We start from the raw sequence: 17,804 nt of genomic DNA, 5'->3' as shown, positions 1-17,804 counted from the left end.
GGCCATGTTGCCTGGGATTAATACGCATTGTTTCCAAGGAAGGACATAGGTCAGGGATGGCTACATTAGAGCTTTGCTTACCTCCAGAGCTGTTGGCTTTCACTGATGATGGAGCCTGAGAACTTTCATATTCTGATTGATCCACAGATTCAGGTAATTTTGCAAATAAGTCAAATTTATTATTGTCTGCAAGACAGGTAAAGACAGGGAAAAATATATTCAGTTAACAGACCTCCTCTTGCTTCTCTCTCTCTCTCTCTTCTTCCTAATATTTTCCAGTCCTCTTTTTTAGATCAACCAAGTTTCGATCCCTTGGTTGTGACAAGAATTAACTAATTGTTTTGTTGCTCAAGCCTGATGTTGTGGGCTGAAAGACCGACCCAAGTCACCCCAACTGGCTTTCATGCTTAAGGCGAGACTAGAACTCACAATGTCTTGGTTTCTAGTATTGTGCGTTAACATCTCCAGGGGTAGGCAAAATTGGCTCTTCTATGACATGTGGATTACAACTCCCAGAATTCCTGAGCTAGCATGACTGCCTCAGGAATTCTGGGAGTTGAAGTCCACAAGTCATAGGAGAGCCAACTTTGCCTACCCCTGCACTAGACAAAACTGGCTCTCTATGCTTTGTTGAATTTCAGCTCTTCCCAATACCCTTGAGAAGGAATGGAAACTCAGGAGAAGCAGTAGCACCATTATTTATGCTTATCCTTAGCATACTATGCAAAGGATTTTAAGGACAGAGACAGATTTATTGTTCAGTACTCCACTAAGAAGCCTAGGGGGAGGAAGACATACATTTCTCTTCTTTCTCTGCTACCAGTTTGTGGAATTTTGGAATCTTAACTGGAGGAGTGAGATTGTGGATGGAATATCTTATTTTATATTCACTTAAAAAACCTAGTCCTCCTTACATTAAAAAGGAAGCAGAGAAAGAAGCTTGCTTAATCCCATAGGACACTTGGTGGTTTCATCTCTGTTTCTGAAGACAGCTAAAAAGGTATCTAGGTGTCTTTCGTTTTATTCACAGCAAGGAAGGTCACACATCTTGCCACTTAGGACAATCACAAGTTCCTCTTGCAAATCAATCAAACACCTTACATGGCTCACATAAAGCAGGAGAGAAATTATGGCCAGCAGTTATGACGTTAGGGGAAGGATACTATTAATTCATCACATTGAGCAGTCTCAAAACCTGCGGGAGAATTTATTTTATTTTTTTTGTAATGATGCATTTGATTTATATCTTTATACAGAAGCTCGAGGTGGCACAAGTGGTGCTCCCCTGTCCTATTTCCCACCACCACAACATCCCTATGAGGTAGGCTATGTTGAGAAAGGCTGCTCAAAGTTGCCCACTGAAGAAAGCATCGAGAGGAAGGAAAGGACAAAGAGCTGCTACCACAAACACATTAAGACTTGTAACATTGTACTATTGCCAATACAGGCTAAGTAGTCTTGACCTATATGGCATTGGTTTCTTAGCTTAATCTATCTAGTTCCGTGTTTGGGAGCCTATAGCACATGTGCCACAGTTGGCATACAGAGGCCTCTCTGCGGGCACGCCAGCCATCGCCCCAGTTCAGCTCCACCACGCACGCATGCGTGCCTCCTGCCGGCCAGCTGGTCTTTGGGTCTCTGCCACACATATGCGGGTGTGGGGCCTTTCCCTATCTCCAGATTCCTTCCACCCCCACCCCCAGCACACCCTACCTTTCTACTCCATTTGTGCCACACCCACCAACCTGGAAGCCAAAACAGGATGCAGGGGGGCTGTGTGAGGCCCTCCTACACCCTGTTTTGGGCCTGGAAATCCTCCTGCGCCAGCCTGCAAGCCAAAACGGGGCACGGGGTGAAAGGGCGCATGTATAGGGGGCTGGGGCGCATGCATGGGGTGTTTATTTGGGGCACTCACATTGGGGATTGTGGCAAGGGCATGTGAATTCTTACACACACGCTTTGGGCATTTGGCACCCAAAAAGTTAACCATCACTGGTCTGGCACGTGGCTATGGGTGAACTAGAACTTGTGCCTCCCCGTTTCTTTTCCATCACCTCAGCCAACCTACCACATTGTCTCTCTTACCAGGAGCAGAGGAGTTATCAGTAGAGCCTCCCCAAGGATCAGCAGCAGAAGTGACACTTGCAGAGAGTGGAGCAGGTGGTGACTGTTGTCCCCAGGGCCCTGTGGAGGATGAGACACCTGAAGGCAATGCTTTTATCCCCCATGGATCAGAGGCAGAAGAGGCAGGAGGAAGATTCCAGGGGCTGGGGGAAGCTTGATTGGCGGAAGAGTGAGTCAGAGCGTCCTCCGAAGGTAATGGCACCCAAGGGTCTGCAGCAGGACCCCAGGATGTTCCTGTTGATTCTACAGGAGATTTGGTATCTGAAAGGAGCAAGCAAACGTAAAAGAGTCTATCAACGTGGAATCTGATTTGCCAGAGAAATAGGAAATGGATCGACTAAGAAGCAGGTAACTTGATGAAGTCAGGATTGAATGAATGAGCAAGCTGAACCTTAAGGAAAGAAATCTTAGCTGTCTCGTTCTATGCGATTTCACTGATCAAATCTGCATATATATGTATAAGAATGCATGCTAACGGAGGAAAGCAATGTCTAGATCCATGAGGGCGAACCTACGGCACAGGTGCCACAGGTGGCACACGGAGCCATATGGGAGGGCACATGAGAATATTCTATGTTTCAGCTCCAGCACACCAGTATGCACTGGCTAGCTAATTTTTGTCCTTGGGAAAAGCTATTTTGCCCTCCAAACTTTTAGAAACATAGAAACATAGAAGGTTGTTGGCAGAAAAAGACCTCATGGTCCATCTAATCTGCCCTTATACTATTTCATTCATTCTTTGATTTGATTTGATTTGATTTGATTTGATTTGATTTGATTTGTATGCCGCCCCTCTCCGTAGACTCGGGACGGCTAACAACAATAGTAAAAACAGCATATAACAAATCTAATATTTAAATTACTTAAAACCATTAAAAACCAAACATACGCACACATATATCTTAGGATGCTAATCTTAGGATGCTGGGGCTTAGGATTATTTTGGGGTTCATACCAGTGCGGCTCCCTGGACCACACTGGTATGAACACATCACTGCCTACCAGGCTTCAGAAAGGCCTATGTGTATGCGCGTGGGGCAGTGTAGGGGGGGGAATGCACATGAATGGGGGGAAGGGAAGGGGTGTGGGCACGTGCACGCATGCTAACAAACACACACACATACACCTTTTGGCATGCGAACCAAAAAAGGTTTGCCGTCACTAGACGCTACACAACGGTCCAACAGAAATAATCTTAGGGGAAATTCATTTACACTATGAGACAGAAAGGCTTATCTTCTTTTTAAAGATCGTAGTTGCTACTCAGGACTCTTTTACTAAAGTGCTTAAAATAACTTTAATAACAACCCCTTTTTAAATAAAGGATTGTAAAACTCTTACTTTGTGTTTATGTATGTAAATGTACATAACATTACAAAATGCATATGCAATTACAAAAATGAATTGGAAGTATTTTTTTTTTCCAATTTTTTTTATTATTTTTCATAAAACAAACATACAGACGTACAAACATTAAACATAAAATGGGGATGTATTTCCCCGCTTCTTTTGAAAGTATACATTCAAATAGAAAAAAGAATACATAATCAAACATTTGTTAAATGTTAAAAAGTCTAGTAAAAAATTTTCAAATCTTAAATGCAATATTAGTACGGTATAAGTAAAGATGCTTAATATGTTATTTATGTGTAATATATTCATCTAATCAAACATTCAAACAAATCTCAATTGCTAAACATACATAAAACAAAATTTTTAATATATCGCTTGTGAATAAACTACTATATCAAAATCATCAACAAATACATCTAATATTGTTATTACCTAAGTAAAAACAGATCTATCTCTTATTTTTCCTTATCTAACCATTTATATATGTTGTTCCATGTTTCATAAAATTTTGTATCTTCTTGATCGTTTAATCGTCTTGTCATCATATCCATTTCGGCGCAATCTAATATTTTAGCTATAACTTCTTCTTTCTTGGGGATTTCCTCCCCCTTCCAGTTTTGCGCATATATTATTCTAGCCGCAGTTAATATGTGTATGATTAAGTAAAGAGTTTCCTTCTTATAAGTCTGATTAGTAATTCCTAATAAGTAAAATTCCGGGGTGTTGTCTATGTCATATTTTAATATTTCTTTTAATATCTTCTCAATCATCTTCCAATAAGTTTTAGCTTTGCTACATGTCCACCATTGATGGTAATAAGTTCCTATATCTTTCTTGCATTTCCAACACAGTGGGGATGTTTTAGGAAACATTTTAGCTATCCTGTTTGGTGGAAGGTGCCATCTATAAAACATTTTAATTTGGTTTTCTTTTAATGAAACTGACTTGGTCATTTTCCAATTATTAATCCAGACTTTTTCCCAAGTATCTATATCTATTTCCTTACCTATATTTCTGCACCATCTTATCATGGTGTCTTTTAGAGTCAATTCTATATTTTTGTGAGCGATAAGAAATTTATATATTTTCCCTATCATTTTTACTGAATTATTAATAATTAAATGACTTAGCAAATTCTTACTTTTATTAAAAGTGTAAAGAGTTATATCCTTCTGGTATCTGGATCGAATCTGGGCATAATGCCACCAATCTATTATTATCCCTTCTTCTTGTAGTTTATTCCTAGGCTTTAGCTTCATCTGATCATTTAATAATTCTTTATATCTATAAAATATTTTCGTGTCTTTTATAGATTTTGGGTGTGTTATTGCTTCTAGGGGGGCTATCCATTCTGGAACATTTAAGAAGTGATTTTTCTTTATGTCCTTCCAAACCTCTAGTAAATACTTCCTTAATGTGTGTCTTTTAAAATATGAGTGATTTTTTTCCTTGTCATACCATATAAATGCATGCCAACCCAGCATAAGATCATGTCCTTCTAAATTTAATATTCTTTTATTCTCTAAGGTTATCCAATCTTTAATCCATGTTAAGGCGGCGGCCTGATAATATAATTTCCAGTTTGGAAGACCAAATCCTCCTCTTTCTTTAATGTCTTCCAAACAGTTTATTTTTATCCTTGCTTTTTTCCCTTGCCATATAAATTTTTTAACTAAGTTTGTCAAAGTTTTAAAGAAAGTTCCCCCTGGGTTTATTGGAATTACCTGAAAGAGAAATAAAACCTTAGGCAGAATATTCATCTTGATTGTGGCAATTCTTCCTAAAAATGATATTTTCAGGTTATTCCATATTTCTAAATCTTTTTTAATTTCTGATAATAATTTTGTGTAATTATCATTTTTTAAAGTTATTGTTTTCGCTGTTAAATTTATTCCTAAATATTTTACTTTCTTTACAGTTTTTATTCCAGAAATATTTTCTAATTTAGTTTCTTGTATTTTATTCATATTTTTGGTTAAGAAAGAAGTTTTGCTTTTATTTATCTTTAAACCTGCTACCTTTCCGTATTGTTCAATAGTTTGCAATAAGGAAGGAACAGTTGTTATCGGTTCTTCAATTATAAACGTTAAGTCATCTGCAAAAGCTTGGAGTTTGTAAGTTTCGTCTCCTATAGTTAAACCTTTTATTTCGGAATCCGCTCTTATTTTAATTAATAAAGTTTCAAGTGTCATAATAAATAACAATGGTGATATAGGACATCCTTGACGAACTCCCTTGTTTATATCAAGTGCTTGTAATTGGTTATTATTTAATATTATTTTAGTCGTTTGTTTTGAGTATATAGTATCTATTAAATTAACAAATTTTGAGCCAAATCTCATTTTATTTAATTGCATTTTTATAAATGTCCAGTTAACGTTGTCAAAGGCCTTTTGAGCATCTAAGAACATTAAGGATGCTGTCTTATCTGGGTGTTGTTCATAGTATTCTAATGTGTTTATTACTGTTCTAAGGTTATTTTTAATTTGTCGCCCTGGTAGAAATCCATTTTGGTCTTGATGTATTATTCCATTTATAATTCTTTTAAGTCTATCTGCATAAATGGCAATAAATATTTTATAATCTACATTTAATAAAGATATGGGTCTATAATTTTTGATTTTTAGTGGGTCAGTGCCGGATTTATGTATTAAAGTTGTCAGCGATTCTGACCAAGATTTCGGAATTTTACCCTCAAGTCTACATAAATTAAAAATTTCTAACATATAGTTTCTTATTGTTTCATTGTCTATCTTATACCATTCTGCCGGTATAGCATCCGGACCAGTGGCCTTATTGTTTTTCTGTTTTTTAATTATAGTTAGGAGTTCTTCCATTGTTATTGGACCATCCAACATAATCTGTTGATCTTCTGTTATTTGTGGTAATTTTGAGGCCTGTAAGTAATTAAAAACCTCATCTTCACTAACATTGTCTTTGGCATAAAGATCTTTATAAAAATTATAAACAATGTCTGCCTTTCCTTCTGTATCATATTTTATTGTACCATCTTTGTCTTCTAATTTTTTTATCAATTTGGATTGACTCTGCTTTCTAAGTTTATATGCTAACCATCTGCCTGGTTTATTTGCATGTTCAAAATAATGTTGTTTTGCTCTTTTAATTTTTTCAGTTATTTGATTTTGTTCTATAATTCTAATTTTATGTTTAATTACATTTATTTCTGTTTTAAAGTCTCTGTTCTTGGTGTGTTGCTGCGATGCAAATTCCAATTGTTTTAATTCATTTATTAGTTGTACGTACTTTGATTTATTTTCCTTATTGTATTTTGCTGTATAAGATATTGTTAACCCTCTTATATAAGCTTTGAGTGTATCCCATATATTCTGTGGAGTGGTGTCTGGGGTTTTATTAATTTCAAGAAATATTTTTAATTCCTTTACAATCCAATCTTTATATTTCTTATCATTTAGTATATTTCTATTCATCCGCCAAATATTCTGTTTGTTGTTCCTTCTTATATAAACCACTATTGGGTTGTGGTCAGCCCATGTATTAACATCTATCTCTACTTCCCTTATTTCTTCTGCGACCATTTTTGATGTCCATACCATGTCTATTCTTGTCCAGATTTTGTGGGGATTAGAATAAAACGTAAATTGTCTTTTATGGGGGTGTCTTTCCCTCCATATGTCATTTAGCAATAATTCTGTTTTCATTTTTTGAAAAGTACTAGGTAGTAGATTTCTTTTTGTTTTTTTCCTTTTATTATGACTCCCACCCCCTGAATGGTCTAATTGCCTATTCACAATAGCATTAAAATCACCTATTATTAATACATTCTCAATAGCTAAATCTATTATTATTTGATGTAGATTTTTATAAAATGTCATTTGGTCTTCATTGGGAGCATAAATAGAAACAACCACTATAGGTCTAGGTTCAATATCAACTTGTACAATCAATATTCTACCATCATTATCCTTATATATCTGTTTGGAATTTATAGAATTCTCTACGTACATCACCACACCTCTTTTTTTTTGATCTGCTAATGCAGCATACATTTTTCCAATTTTGGGATTCAACAATAATTTTTGGTTATCTTTTTTGATATGTACTTCTTGTAATATTGCAATTTGAGCATTTTGATTTCTGATTTTAGAAAAGATTTGTTTCCTTTTCCTTGGTTCATTAAGTCCGTTAACGTTTACCGAAAAGATCTTTAGATCTTTAGTTGTTGTCATTTAGTGAGTTTTTTGGTTTCTCGCTGAGGCTGAACTCTTCTTATAGCACCTTGGTCCTGCTCTATTACTTGAGCTGTGGCCCCCAATAGTTCCTCTTGTTGGATTGCTAGTATCTCCCCTGGTTGGTGTTGTGCTGGTTGTTGTTGAGCCTCTTGTTGTTTATCTGAAAAGTCCATGTGGCTGATGCCACTATTTTCAAAGAAATACCTAGCTTGTTCTACATTTTCCAGCTTGTATCTTGTAGAACGCCATGTCAGAGAGAGACCTTGTGGAATTAACCAACGATAGGTTATATTTTCTTTGATCAAAATTCTGGTAAGAAACTGGTAATCTCTTCTGCTCTCTCTGACACTTCTTGGAACTTGTTTTAATATTTTTATTTCCACTCCTTGATGTTGGAGTTTGGAGTTTCTTGCCCAATGGAGTATGTCATCTCGCAAAGTTTTCCTGGTGAATTTGATATGAATCTCTCTTGGAAGATTGTGGCGACGGATGTAACTATTCGAAGTCCTGTAAACTTCATCGATTTCTTTCACTAGCGCAGCAGGATCCTCCTGGAGTATTCCTCCAATCGTTTCCGCCATAGTCATTTTTAAATCTTCATCTTTTTCCTCTTTCATGTTCTGAAATCGTAGTCCATACGAAGCACGTTGCATCTCCAGCTGAATAATTGATTCATCATGTCTTCTGTGTCTTGCATCAGCTCTCCCTTCAAGATAATCAATTCTTTTTGCGTTTTTGTCGGATTTCTCTTCAACCTTTTTCACTCGATCATCACTTTCTTGTAGAGCTTGTTGGATCACCTTTATCTGGTCTTTCACCTCGCCCATATCAGCTTTCAGTTGGGCCATCTCCTTTTTAAATTCTGCCAAGTCTGCTTTTATAGCTTCCCTTTGTTGTGTTGCATCCTCTTTTATAGCCTCTCTTTGTTGGGTGGCATTCTCTAGAGATTTAAAGATAGAGTCCTGCATATTGTTTAAAGTTTCTTGTAATGTTGCAAAGTTGGGCTGCGTTGTTTTGTCTTTTTCTTTATCCTTGGAAGACATAGCTGAGGCCTGGTGGGTCGGGGAAGGACGTGGGGACACTTGTGGAGAAGAGATTGTTGCAGTAGGTTGTTTTTTGACTGTTTTAACAACGGTTGAAGAAGTTGACATTATCAATTTTGAATCCACTGTTTAGAATTTGAATTAATTTAAATCAATCTAAATTTGTATATAGTGAAAAGGAGAAAATTTCTATAAATTCCAAATCTATTCAATCTGTTTTATTAGCGGTTACGCTTAAATTATAACTATTCAATTATCAAAAAAATTCAAAATTCAAAATCCAATATATATTGTTATTAATTATTTTAAAAATTTAAAAATTTAAATAAAACTTTTAGGAATAGAAAACCAATAAAAGTTAAAAATAAATGGTCTAATAAAAAGACAAAATAAATGACAACAAAGAAAGAGTAATAACTATTTTAAAAAGGGAGACTTTGAAAAAGTACAGGGAAAAAAAAAGGAAGAGAAAGAAGACTTAATAAGGCAGCAAGAAGAGGGAGAAAAAGGGAGAGAGAGAAAAGAAATGGGGAGTATTTCAATTCAAATAATTAGAATAGAGCAGGAAACCAAGGTTTGCTAACAATGCATAGTCTTCAATTCAAACTTCTTTTAAAAATAAGAATAATAGGAATAAAAAGAAGGAAAATCAGAAGGAGAACAAAAAAAGAGTTAATTAATCAAAAAGAAAACACAATATGTATAGTTATGTTCTTCTTATAATCAGGAAATTATATTAGATGAATAAAGAGTGTGAATCCCAATGTCAGAAAATACAATTGTACTTAATCCCAATTGCAGGTCTCACGAAAAGAAAAAAAAAGTCAAATTAATAATTTTCTTGTAGTTAAAATGGAGTCTATGTTCTTTTCCAAATTCTAGACAAAGGCAAAAAAAATAGATCCCAAGATGGAGTCAGGTTAGAAGTCAGAAGTTCATATGATCAGGCAGATGTAAAAAAGTTCTCAGAAGAAAAAATAATCCCAAGGAAAAAAAAAGCAATCAGCAAGTAATCCAAAGTAGTTCAAAGGCAATCAGCAAGTAATCCAAGTAGGTTAATCCGAAGGTAAATATTCCAAAGGAAAGGTATCAGTTCCTTCTATTTCCCATTTATTTTCAAGTTGTTATATAATGTTATTATGTTGCAAAGACAACAGGATGAGAAAAAATAAGGCAACAAAGTTATATTCCTCCGCTGTTAAGATATCAGCCCGGAACACAATGTTTTGACAGACTATAAAAAAGAAATTTTAATGATCTTTACTAATTTCTTTTAAACATTGAAATCTTCTAAATAGTCATTTCCAGTTCAAGATCTTTTATTAAAGCATAGGGTAAAAAAAATGTTTTATAGATTCCGAAATTCAAATACAAAATGGAAACAATGAAAATGAAAGAGTTTAGTCTCGGCTGTTATTTGCGGATGAGACTCAGAAAAAAAAACTTTCACTTTCGCCTCGTTAAAGAAAGCTTTCCCTTGAGGCTTGCGAACGATCAAATCTTCAGATTTTGGTCTTGAAACAAAGAGGAAATTTTTTACCTTGAGTCCTTTAACAGATGTATTCTTTTTCAGTTAGTTAAATGTAGAACTTTCAATTTAGAGCTTTTTCTCAGCTTCCCGCTGGGTGAGGGGAGAAAGCGCTGGCCGGTCCTCTCAGGCAAAGAGGATCGGTTCTCCCGTCTTCGAAGCTGCGGGGCGAACCGCTGCCTCTGGAGTCTCAGCGATGGCTCCTCGGGCAGAGGGGAGCCCCCTGTTCTGGGATCGGGCCATCCGAGCCCGATCCGATCGCAAATGCGACCTTCGAAGGGGGTAGAAGGGATCGCTTGGCAGAGCCCTGCCAAGGATGTCCCGCCGCGATCACCGCCAAACCGGAAGCCCCGAATTGGAAGTATTTTTATTACCTATATATTATCTAGATATTACCCAGATACCATACGCAACTTAAGGCAGAGTCACACAATAACAAAGACAATGGTTTAACATTGACCCAATGGCAAGAATGGAGTGGAAGAACAGAAAAGAGAAAGAAGAGAACAGGTTCAAAACTTCTTACTATTGTGGTCCCAAGAACTGGACAAGGATAGAGCTGGAGGAGAGAAGTCTGTGTCAACAGATCGAACAGTGCCCCCACCTGGAATATCCCATGGGTCAGCAGAAGTATGGGTAGAGGTGACTGGTGCTGGTCCAAAAATGTCTGCCAGCTCCAACACAGAAGACTTGAAAGAGACAAAGGAAATACCGTGTATTAGAGCTTGTTGTCCCGTAGTTCCTATAGAGCTTAAACAAATATGAGGAATTCAACAGGTAGACAGAATATAAGCATTTTTGCCAAGTATCAAGAAAATCGAACGATCCCCTTCCTCTCCTTAGGCATGTTGCTGGCATTCCTTGGCTCTTAAACTGCATATTCTGTCGGGTGTGGATTATTATTATTATTATTATTATTATTATTATTATTATTATTAATTAGATTTGTATGCCGCCCCTCTCTGTAGACTCGGGGCGGCTCACAATACAATAAAACAGTTCATAACAAATGTAATAATTTACAATTTAAAAATATTTTTTAAAAACCCCATTATTAAAAAGACATACATACAAACATACCGTACATAAATTATATAGGCCTGGGGGAAATATCTCAGTTCCCCCAAGCCTGACGACAAAGGTGGGTTTTGAGAAGTTTACGAAAGGCAAGGAGGGTAGGGGCAGCTCTAATCTCTGGGGGGAGCTGGTTCCAGAGAGTCAGGGCCGCCACAGAGAATTGCACCAGAATCAGCTCCACACTCAAATGTTCCCATGGGGTCATCTGTGTCCACAGCCGGATGGTAGGGAATCATTAAATAAATGCACAAAACGTGGACATTAAACTTATGAGCATTGACCAAATGCCATTATGTGCATTTCCTTAATGCATAGCTGGAAGAAAGAAGTGATTGGCTCATGCAGTGATCTCAGCCTTGTGGGTTCACCCTGCTCTCAAATTCCTGTGGAATAGAAATGATGGTGACATTAATATGTCTGAACAATGGGGGTTTCTGCAGGGGATCTGCTTGCTGAATAAGCTATGGAATATGAGAACAGTTTAGGCTTATTGAAGGCTAGAAATTGCCAGTCTGAACTTTGTAGGAGTAAATGAGTACGAACAATAAGTCTGGCTCAAGAACAGATACACCTGTAGAGAGGGAAATTGTCTGATAATCACCTTAACAATATTGGAGGTAGCAGCAAAACATTCACCTGCCATATATTTGGTATTTTATTCTGCCAGCACAGTGTATGTGGATTGAAAACAAAAGAAGTAAAATAACACTAAATACCAATGAAACAAAAAGCATGAAGCCTAAGAGTATTTCCTCATGCTACAGTGTAACCATCCTTATTTCTGCAACTACCCTCTCTTCCAAAAAATTCCATTCAAAGGCTTTATTATTTGCTTTTCTAAAGTTCTTTGGGGTTGAACCCAGTTATTCTATACAACTATAATGGCAGGCATAAATAAAACAAGATTCATAAACCTTTGTAGAATTATGGGTTCAAAGTCTGTAAAATTTGCAGCATGGCAGGATGCAGCATTTAAGTCAATATTTGCTCACCTAACATTTGCCCAATAAGGATTTGAGCAAAAATCACTATCAATAACTCCAGTTCCAAGCTATACAGTTTGCAATTCCATGTAGAGACAACACACAAAGAGGATACATTTGCATCATTCAGAGCTGGCATTATAGCATGCCTGTGATTGGTTTTTCATACCTGTGTTTTCTTTCCCTTATCATCGTCTTCAACTTCCTCTACACCCAGGTTACTTTCTTCCAGTGCCTTTTGTAGTAGTGAATTTTCTCCTTTCCATGCCCTAACTTCCTGCAATCAGAATGAAGACATGTCTGAGCCAAGTGCCAGAAAGTGGAATGACTATTTCTTGAAGTCAACAATCATCATTCAGATATTACTACGTGCATTTGTCACAGCAATCACTCTTTTAGTTTTCAAATAGCATCTAAGTTAAGATACTCCTCGATAAGGTTAGTCTTCAGAACCATGAAAATTAAAGTTATTAATTGGAAAAGTACCAGAAGACAGAAGAAAATGGACACAGCAGAGAGTGATGATAGGAAGGAAGAGGTCTAGAGAATTCTCTCACCTAAAAATGTCGCAAATTATATGATTGTAGCAATCTTATGCACACTTTTGGGGCAGTAATTTCCAGTACGCTTGGCAACCTGACTTAGTGCCAGATAAAATAAGCTCAGGAGTGGATTTGATTAGGAAAAGAGAGACGCTACTCCATTTTCACTTTGCCCGACTGATCTGATGATCAAATCTTAAATTTGAGCAATTCCAATATTTAATATGCTTGCCATTAGGAGAAAGAACCCATAACACCCATTCTTGGGGTCTAGGGCTCTGACATTTCTAATACAATATTTGATTTATATTTATAAAGGCCAACAACTTTGGTCACCTTAATAATTTCAGAATCTCAGCAAATGAATGAGATTCCAAAGTTTTTGGCAAGTTAGGACCGTGTAGAATTTCTAGACCACTGGGGACAGAACAGCCTTGTCCCAGGAAAGAAGATGTGAAGGTAATAGAAAGCTGCCCCACTTGAAGAGATGTGAGTTCAAGAAGAGGAAAGGTAAAGTGCCCTTTCACCACCTGGGCTTGGGGTACCTTCTCATGCTCTTGTTTGCTCAGGGTAAGCGCTATCTGTAATTGCAAATCTTCATCTGTGCTGGAGACTGGAGGAGGTGGCTGCTGATAACGAAGGAGAATTGGGTAAAAGTTTGCTCAGAGTTCTCTGCTCAATCATTTATTCTGGGTAATCAGTCCACCCGCCCAGTCACCCTTTTATACTTTGTGGACATAGACCAAGTTGGTATTGAATTAATCTATTCTTTGATCATTTCAGCATTGAACTAGGCAGCTTAATTCCTCTTTTAGCCTCCTCTGCACTGCTGCACTCCAGAAGTGTTGGATACAACTTGAGTAAGGCCCATCCAGAGCTATAAGAATTGATCCAACACATCTAGTAAGCGTGAGATTGGCTGACCTGGGTTTTCATCAAGTTTGACGTTCGTCCACTGACAGCACCAGTTCTATTATCAGGATTCTATTTGAGCAGGATTCAACTGAAGTTACAGGCAGTCTTCAACTTATGACCACAACTGAGCCCCAGATTTCTGTTGCTAAGTGAGAAAATTGTTAAGTGAGCTTTGCCCTGTTTTATGACTGTTCTTACCATGGTTGTTAAGTGAAGTATTGCAGTTGCTAAGTTAGTAACACAGTTGTTAAGTGAATATGGCTGCCTTATTGACTTTGCTTGCCAGAAGGTCGCGAAAGGTGATCACATGACCCTGGGACACAGCAACTGTCATAAATATGAGCCAGTTGCCAAGCATCCAAATCACCTGACCATGTGGATGCTGCAACAGCCGTAAGTGTGAAAAACAGTCGTAAGTGCCATTGTAACTTTGAAAGTAAACAAAGTGAACTGCTGTAAGTTGAGAACAACCTGTACCGGTAATTAAAAAAGCATTGATCTTTCCCCTAGATACGGAACAAAGAAAAGTTAAAGTAATCAGCCTTGTACTAGCAATTCAGCCCAAATCTTCATGTAATCTTCCACAACTGTATTTTTTTGTCTGAAATTTTGTGTGTGTAAAAGACCAGGGGTGGCAGACTTCATATTAAGTACAGCAACAAATGTTACCCCTCCAGGAATTCAATCTCACTTTCAGTAACTAGCTGTCTGTAGAAGTTTCACAGATTTGATATGGCTACTTACTTTAAGTTTTTTTTATTGCAGAATAATTGTAACAGATAAAACAATCTACTGCAGAATACAAGAATCATGCGATAGATATAGAAATACACACTTTACTGCTTTGGTTTCTAAGCCTTTTCATCCAGTCCTTTAAGCCAATTAACTTCTGATCAATTATTTTCTGGTACTGGAGTCATTTATGCCAAGAGAATCAGAGGCTCACAGAGAACTCTAGATAACCTACTTCTTCCAAAAGCACTTGTGCTGCTGGTGATGTTATTGCAGATATATCTGCACTGCTTTTCAATCCAAAATCCCCAGAAATTTAGAATCAGAAAAAAATGGAGACAGTTCACAAAGATTCTTCTTGTGAAAGAAGTAATAAGGCCTTCCATGAGACAGCAAGTGTATATGCTGCTGCAGCTGAAATACTAAGTCTCCAGCCAAGCAGGTTGGCCAGTCTCCCATTATCTGATAACAGCCAAGAAGGACAAGGATTGAGGGAACAACTTTTAATTCTGCTCCAGAATTTTCTCAGATGCTTTGTCTTCAGTGGAAATCAACAAAAGCTGATGCAAGCAACCCTGCATAGCAGTATTTAGACAGTCAACCAGTTTGAACACCAGGTGGCACCTAAGCAAGAATCTACAGGGCACCTCAATCATAAAAATATGAACAATTAAATATTTTGAAAATAAGTTGCCAGAGTTCACAGACAAATGATTGCATGTGTGATATCCCGACACGATACAGAGACATCTGTGTATTTTCCATCAAGTTTAAAAAAATCCTTCTTGCCCCATTTGGCCAGTGTTACAAGCTTCATATGAAGAAATATCCCTATTAAAATCTATAAACTTGAAATAAAAAAGCAAAAAATTATAAGATAACTGCTCTGGTATTATTGTACTTGGCGTCTTTTTATTTGTGGTACATGTAAATTTGGTGAATAGAAAACACGCCAGAATATAGGCTTAAGATACACAAGGATCTTGACAGACTTGAACATTGGACACTATCTAACAAAATGAAATTCAATGGTAATCAATGTAAGAGTCTACATTTAGGCAAGAAAAAACAAATGCACAGGTAAAGAATAGGCGGTACCAGTGTTGGGAGCCCACCAATATGGTCTACTCTGTCGTTCTAGTAGCAGCCCGCCAATTGCATTGTGTGCGCCATCTTTCTTCCTGAATTTTTTGCCCTTTTTTTTGCTTTCTGCACATGCGCAGAAGCAAAATCTCATGAGGGGATGCTCGCGTGCATGATATTTTGGCATTTTTTTGCTTTCACGCATGTGCAGGGAACAAGCATGCACATGCAGGGAAACATGGCGATGCACACGCAATGTATCAAGGTAAGAGGAGCCAACCCCTGGGCGGTACCTGGTTCAATAGTAATAACTGTAAGGTGGATCTTGGAGTCCTAGTGGACAAGCATTTAAATATGAGCCAGCAGTGAACTGCAGCTGCCAAAATAGCCAACACAATTCTAGACTGCATTTAACAGAGGGATAGAATCAAAATCAAGTGAAGTGTCAATACCACTTTATAAGGCCTTGGTAAGGCCACACTTGGAATGCTGCATCCAGTTCTGGTCGCCACAATGTAAAAAAAAACACTTAAAACTCTGGAAACAATGCTGAAAAGAGCAACAAAGATGATTAGGGGACTGGAGGATAAAACATATGAAGAACAGTTATGGGAATTAGGTATGTCTAATGAAAAAAAGGACAAGGGGTCACATGATAGCAGTTTTGCAATATCTCAGGGGTTGCCACAAAGAAGAGGAAGTCAAGCTATTCTCCAAAGCTCCTGAAGGCAGGACAAGAAGTACAGTAATAGGTGGAAATTAATCAAGGAGAGAAGCAACCTAGAACTAAGAAGAAATTTCTTGACAGTTAGAACAATTAATCAGCAGAACAATTTGCCTCTAGAAGTTGTGAATGCGCCAATACTGTAAATGTTTAAGAAGAGATTGGACAACCATTCATCTGAAATTGTATAAGGTTTCCTGCCTGAGCAGGGGTAGGAGAGGGAATTGCTGCATCTTGGAGCAATGTAGCTGGCTTGCCAAGCTAATGTAACCTGAGAGCTTTCTTTCCTGGCTGCTGTGACCTCACCGTCCTTTCTGAAGCTTGAAGTTCATCAAAGGTTGTTCTAAAACTCAGTTGCCTGTAACAAGGCCAAACAGCAAGCAAACAGACTTCAGCACTAGTAGGCACAGTCTGCTTTGCCCTTAACTTCAAACAAGGCATCATCGTGCTGTTGCCATAAAAGAACAAACACAGATTGTCCCCATTCATTCCAAAGAAACAGTATTGTCACACACCACCATTAACCTTATTTTCTGAAGAATTATTGCTAATCGCTAGCATTCGTGTAAATGTTTAATTCACAAAAGTCTGCCCAATTCTTGCATCCTGCTAAAGAAAAAAATACTTGGCTTTCACTTAAGATGACATTTGAATCACCTTTTCTACTTCAGAAACTATTATTTATGACTTAGTATTATGTGCCTGATATAACAAACTATTTAGTGAACTATATCAATCTGCCAAGATTTTTGACCCAGTGTAACTTTATTCTTTCTCATGCTGAAGGTAACACAATTAGCTGAAGGTAACACAAAGTTAGTCCACGTAGAACACACTTCATTTGCATTAAAAGGCAAAGTTGGGGTACAGATGGGAATATTTATCCAAGGGCTATATATCTGGTACTTTTATGTCTTCAACAGTTACATGCTAAAATCACCATCTATGTTTTCAGCACAGTGATGAGATTCATCTGTCTGGCTTGCCACTACGACACAAATTACTCCTGTCTCCTTTTCCCTCTATTACAGGGGTGTCAAACTCGCATCGTCACGTGACGTGTAGCGACTTTTTTTCTCCTTCACTAAACTGGGTGTTGGCCTGGCCATCTCGTGATGCATCTGGCCCTCAGGCTACGAGTTTGACAGCCCTGCTCTATTATGTTGCCTGCTAGCCTCCTTGAGAAGTAGCTCTCTGTGTCTTCCAACTGAGGCTACAAAAAAACTATTTATATATAAACAGTTATACATAACCATGCCATTAATTGATGGCCAAAGTGGAATGTGTGACCAATATGCAGCCTAATGCCAGCTACTCCATCAACAGATCCTCAGAAAAGACACAATGCTAACGCGTTGCTGAAGACCACTAGAATTTGTCACTGCCAGACTACCCAACAGCCGGAAATTCATTAAAATCTTATTCATGGAACTCTGCCTTATTTGGAATATTTGAATCTAGCTATTGCCCCTACTCAGCAGCAACCACT

General features: G+C 37.6%; 1 protein-coding gene across 4 annotated transcripts in view; it reads right to left on the bottom strand.

Moving 5' to 3' along the window:
• EPN3 (epsin 3) overlaps positions 1 to 17,804 on the bottom strand; it is a 58,767-nt gene that overhangs the window by 9,953 nt on the left and 31,010 nt on the right. Inside the window, exons 4-8 of one of the 4 annotated variants that reach the window (XM_070739999.1) lie at positions 13,407 to 13,490; positions 12,489 to 12,596; positions 10,864 to 10,948; positions 2,086 to 2,385; positions 82 to 186 (exon numbers count right to left, since the gene is read on the bottom strand). In XM_070739999.1, the coding sequence (XP_070596100.1) occupies positions 82 to 186; positions 2,086 to 2,385; positions 10,864 to 10,948; positions 12,489 to 12,596; positions 13,407 to 13,490 (682 nt within the window). Of the gene's footprint in view, positions 1 to 81; positions 187 to 2,085; positions 2,386 to 10,785; positions 10,949 to 12,488; positions 12,597 to 13,406; positions 13,491 to 17,804 lie in introns of all 4 variants that reach the window. The other 3 variants (XM_070740000.1, XM_070739997.1, XM_070739998.1) reach the window with 3 other exon arrangements.

Source organism: Erythrolamprus reginae, chromosome 2, assembly GCF_031021105.1.
Source record: "Erythrolamprus reginae isolate rEryReg1 chromosome 2, rEryReg1.hap1, whole genome shotgun sequence".
Classification (NCBI taxonomy): domain Eukaryota; kingdom Metazoa; phylum Chordata; class Lepidosauria; order Squamata; family Dipsadidae; genus Erythrolamprus; species Erythrolamprus reginae.
The sequence above is the reverse complement of the archived record's forward strand: the minus strand, read 5'-3'. Positions and strand labels throughout refer to the sequence as shown.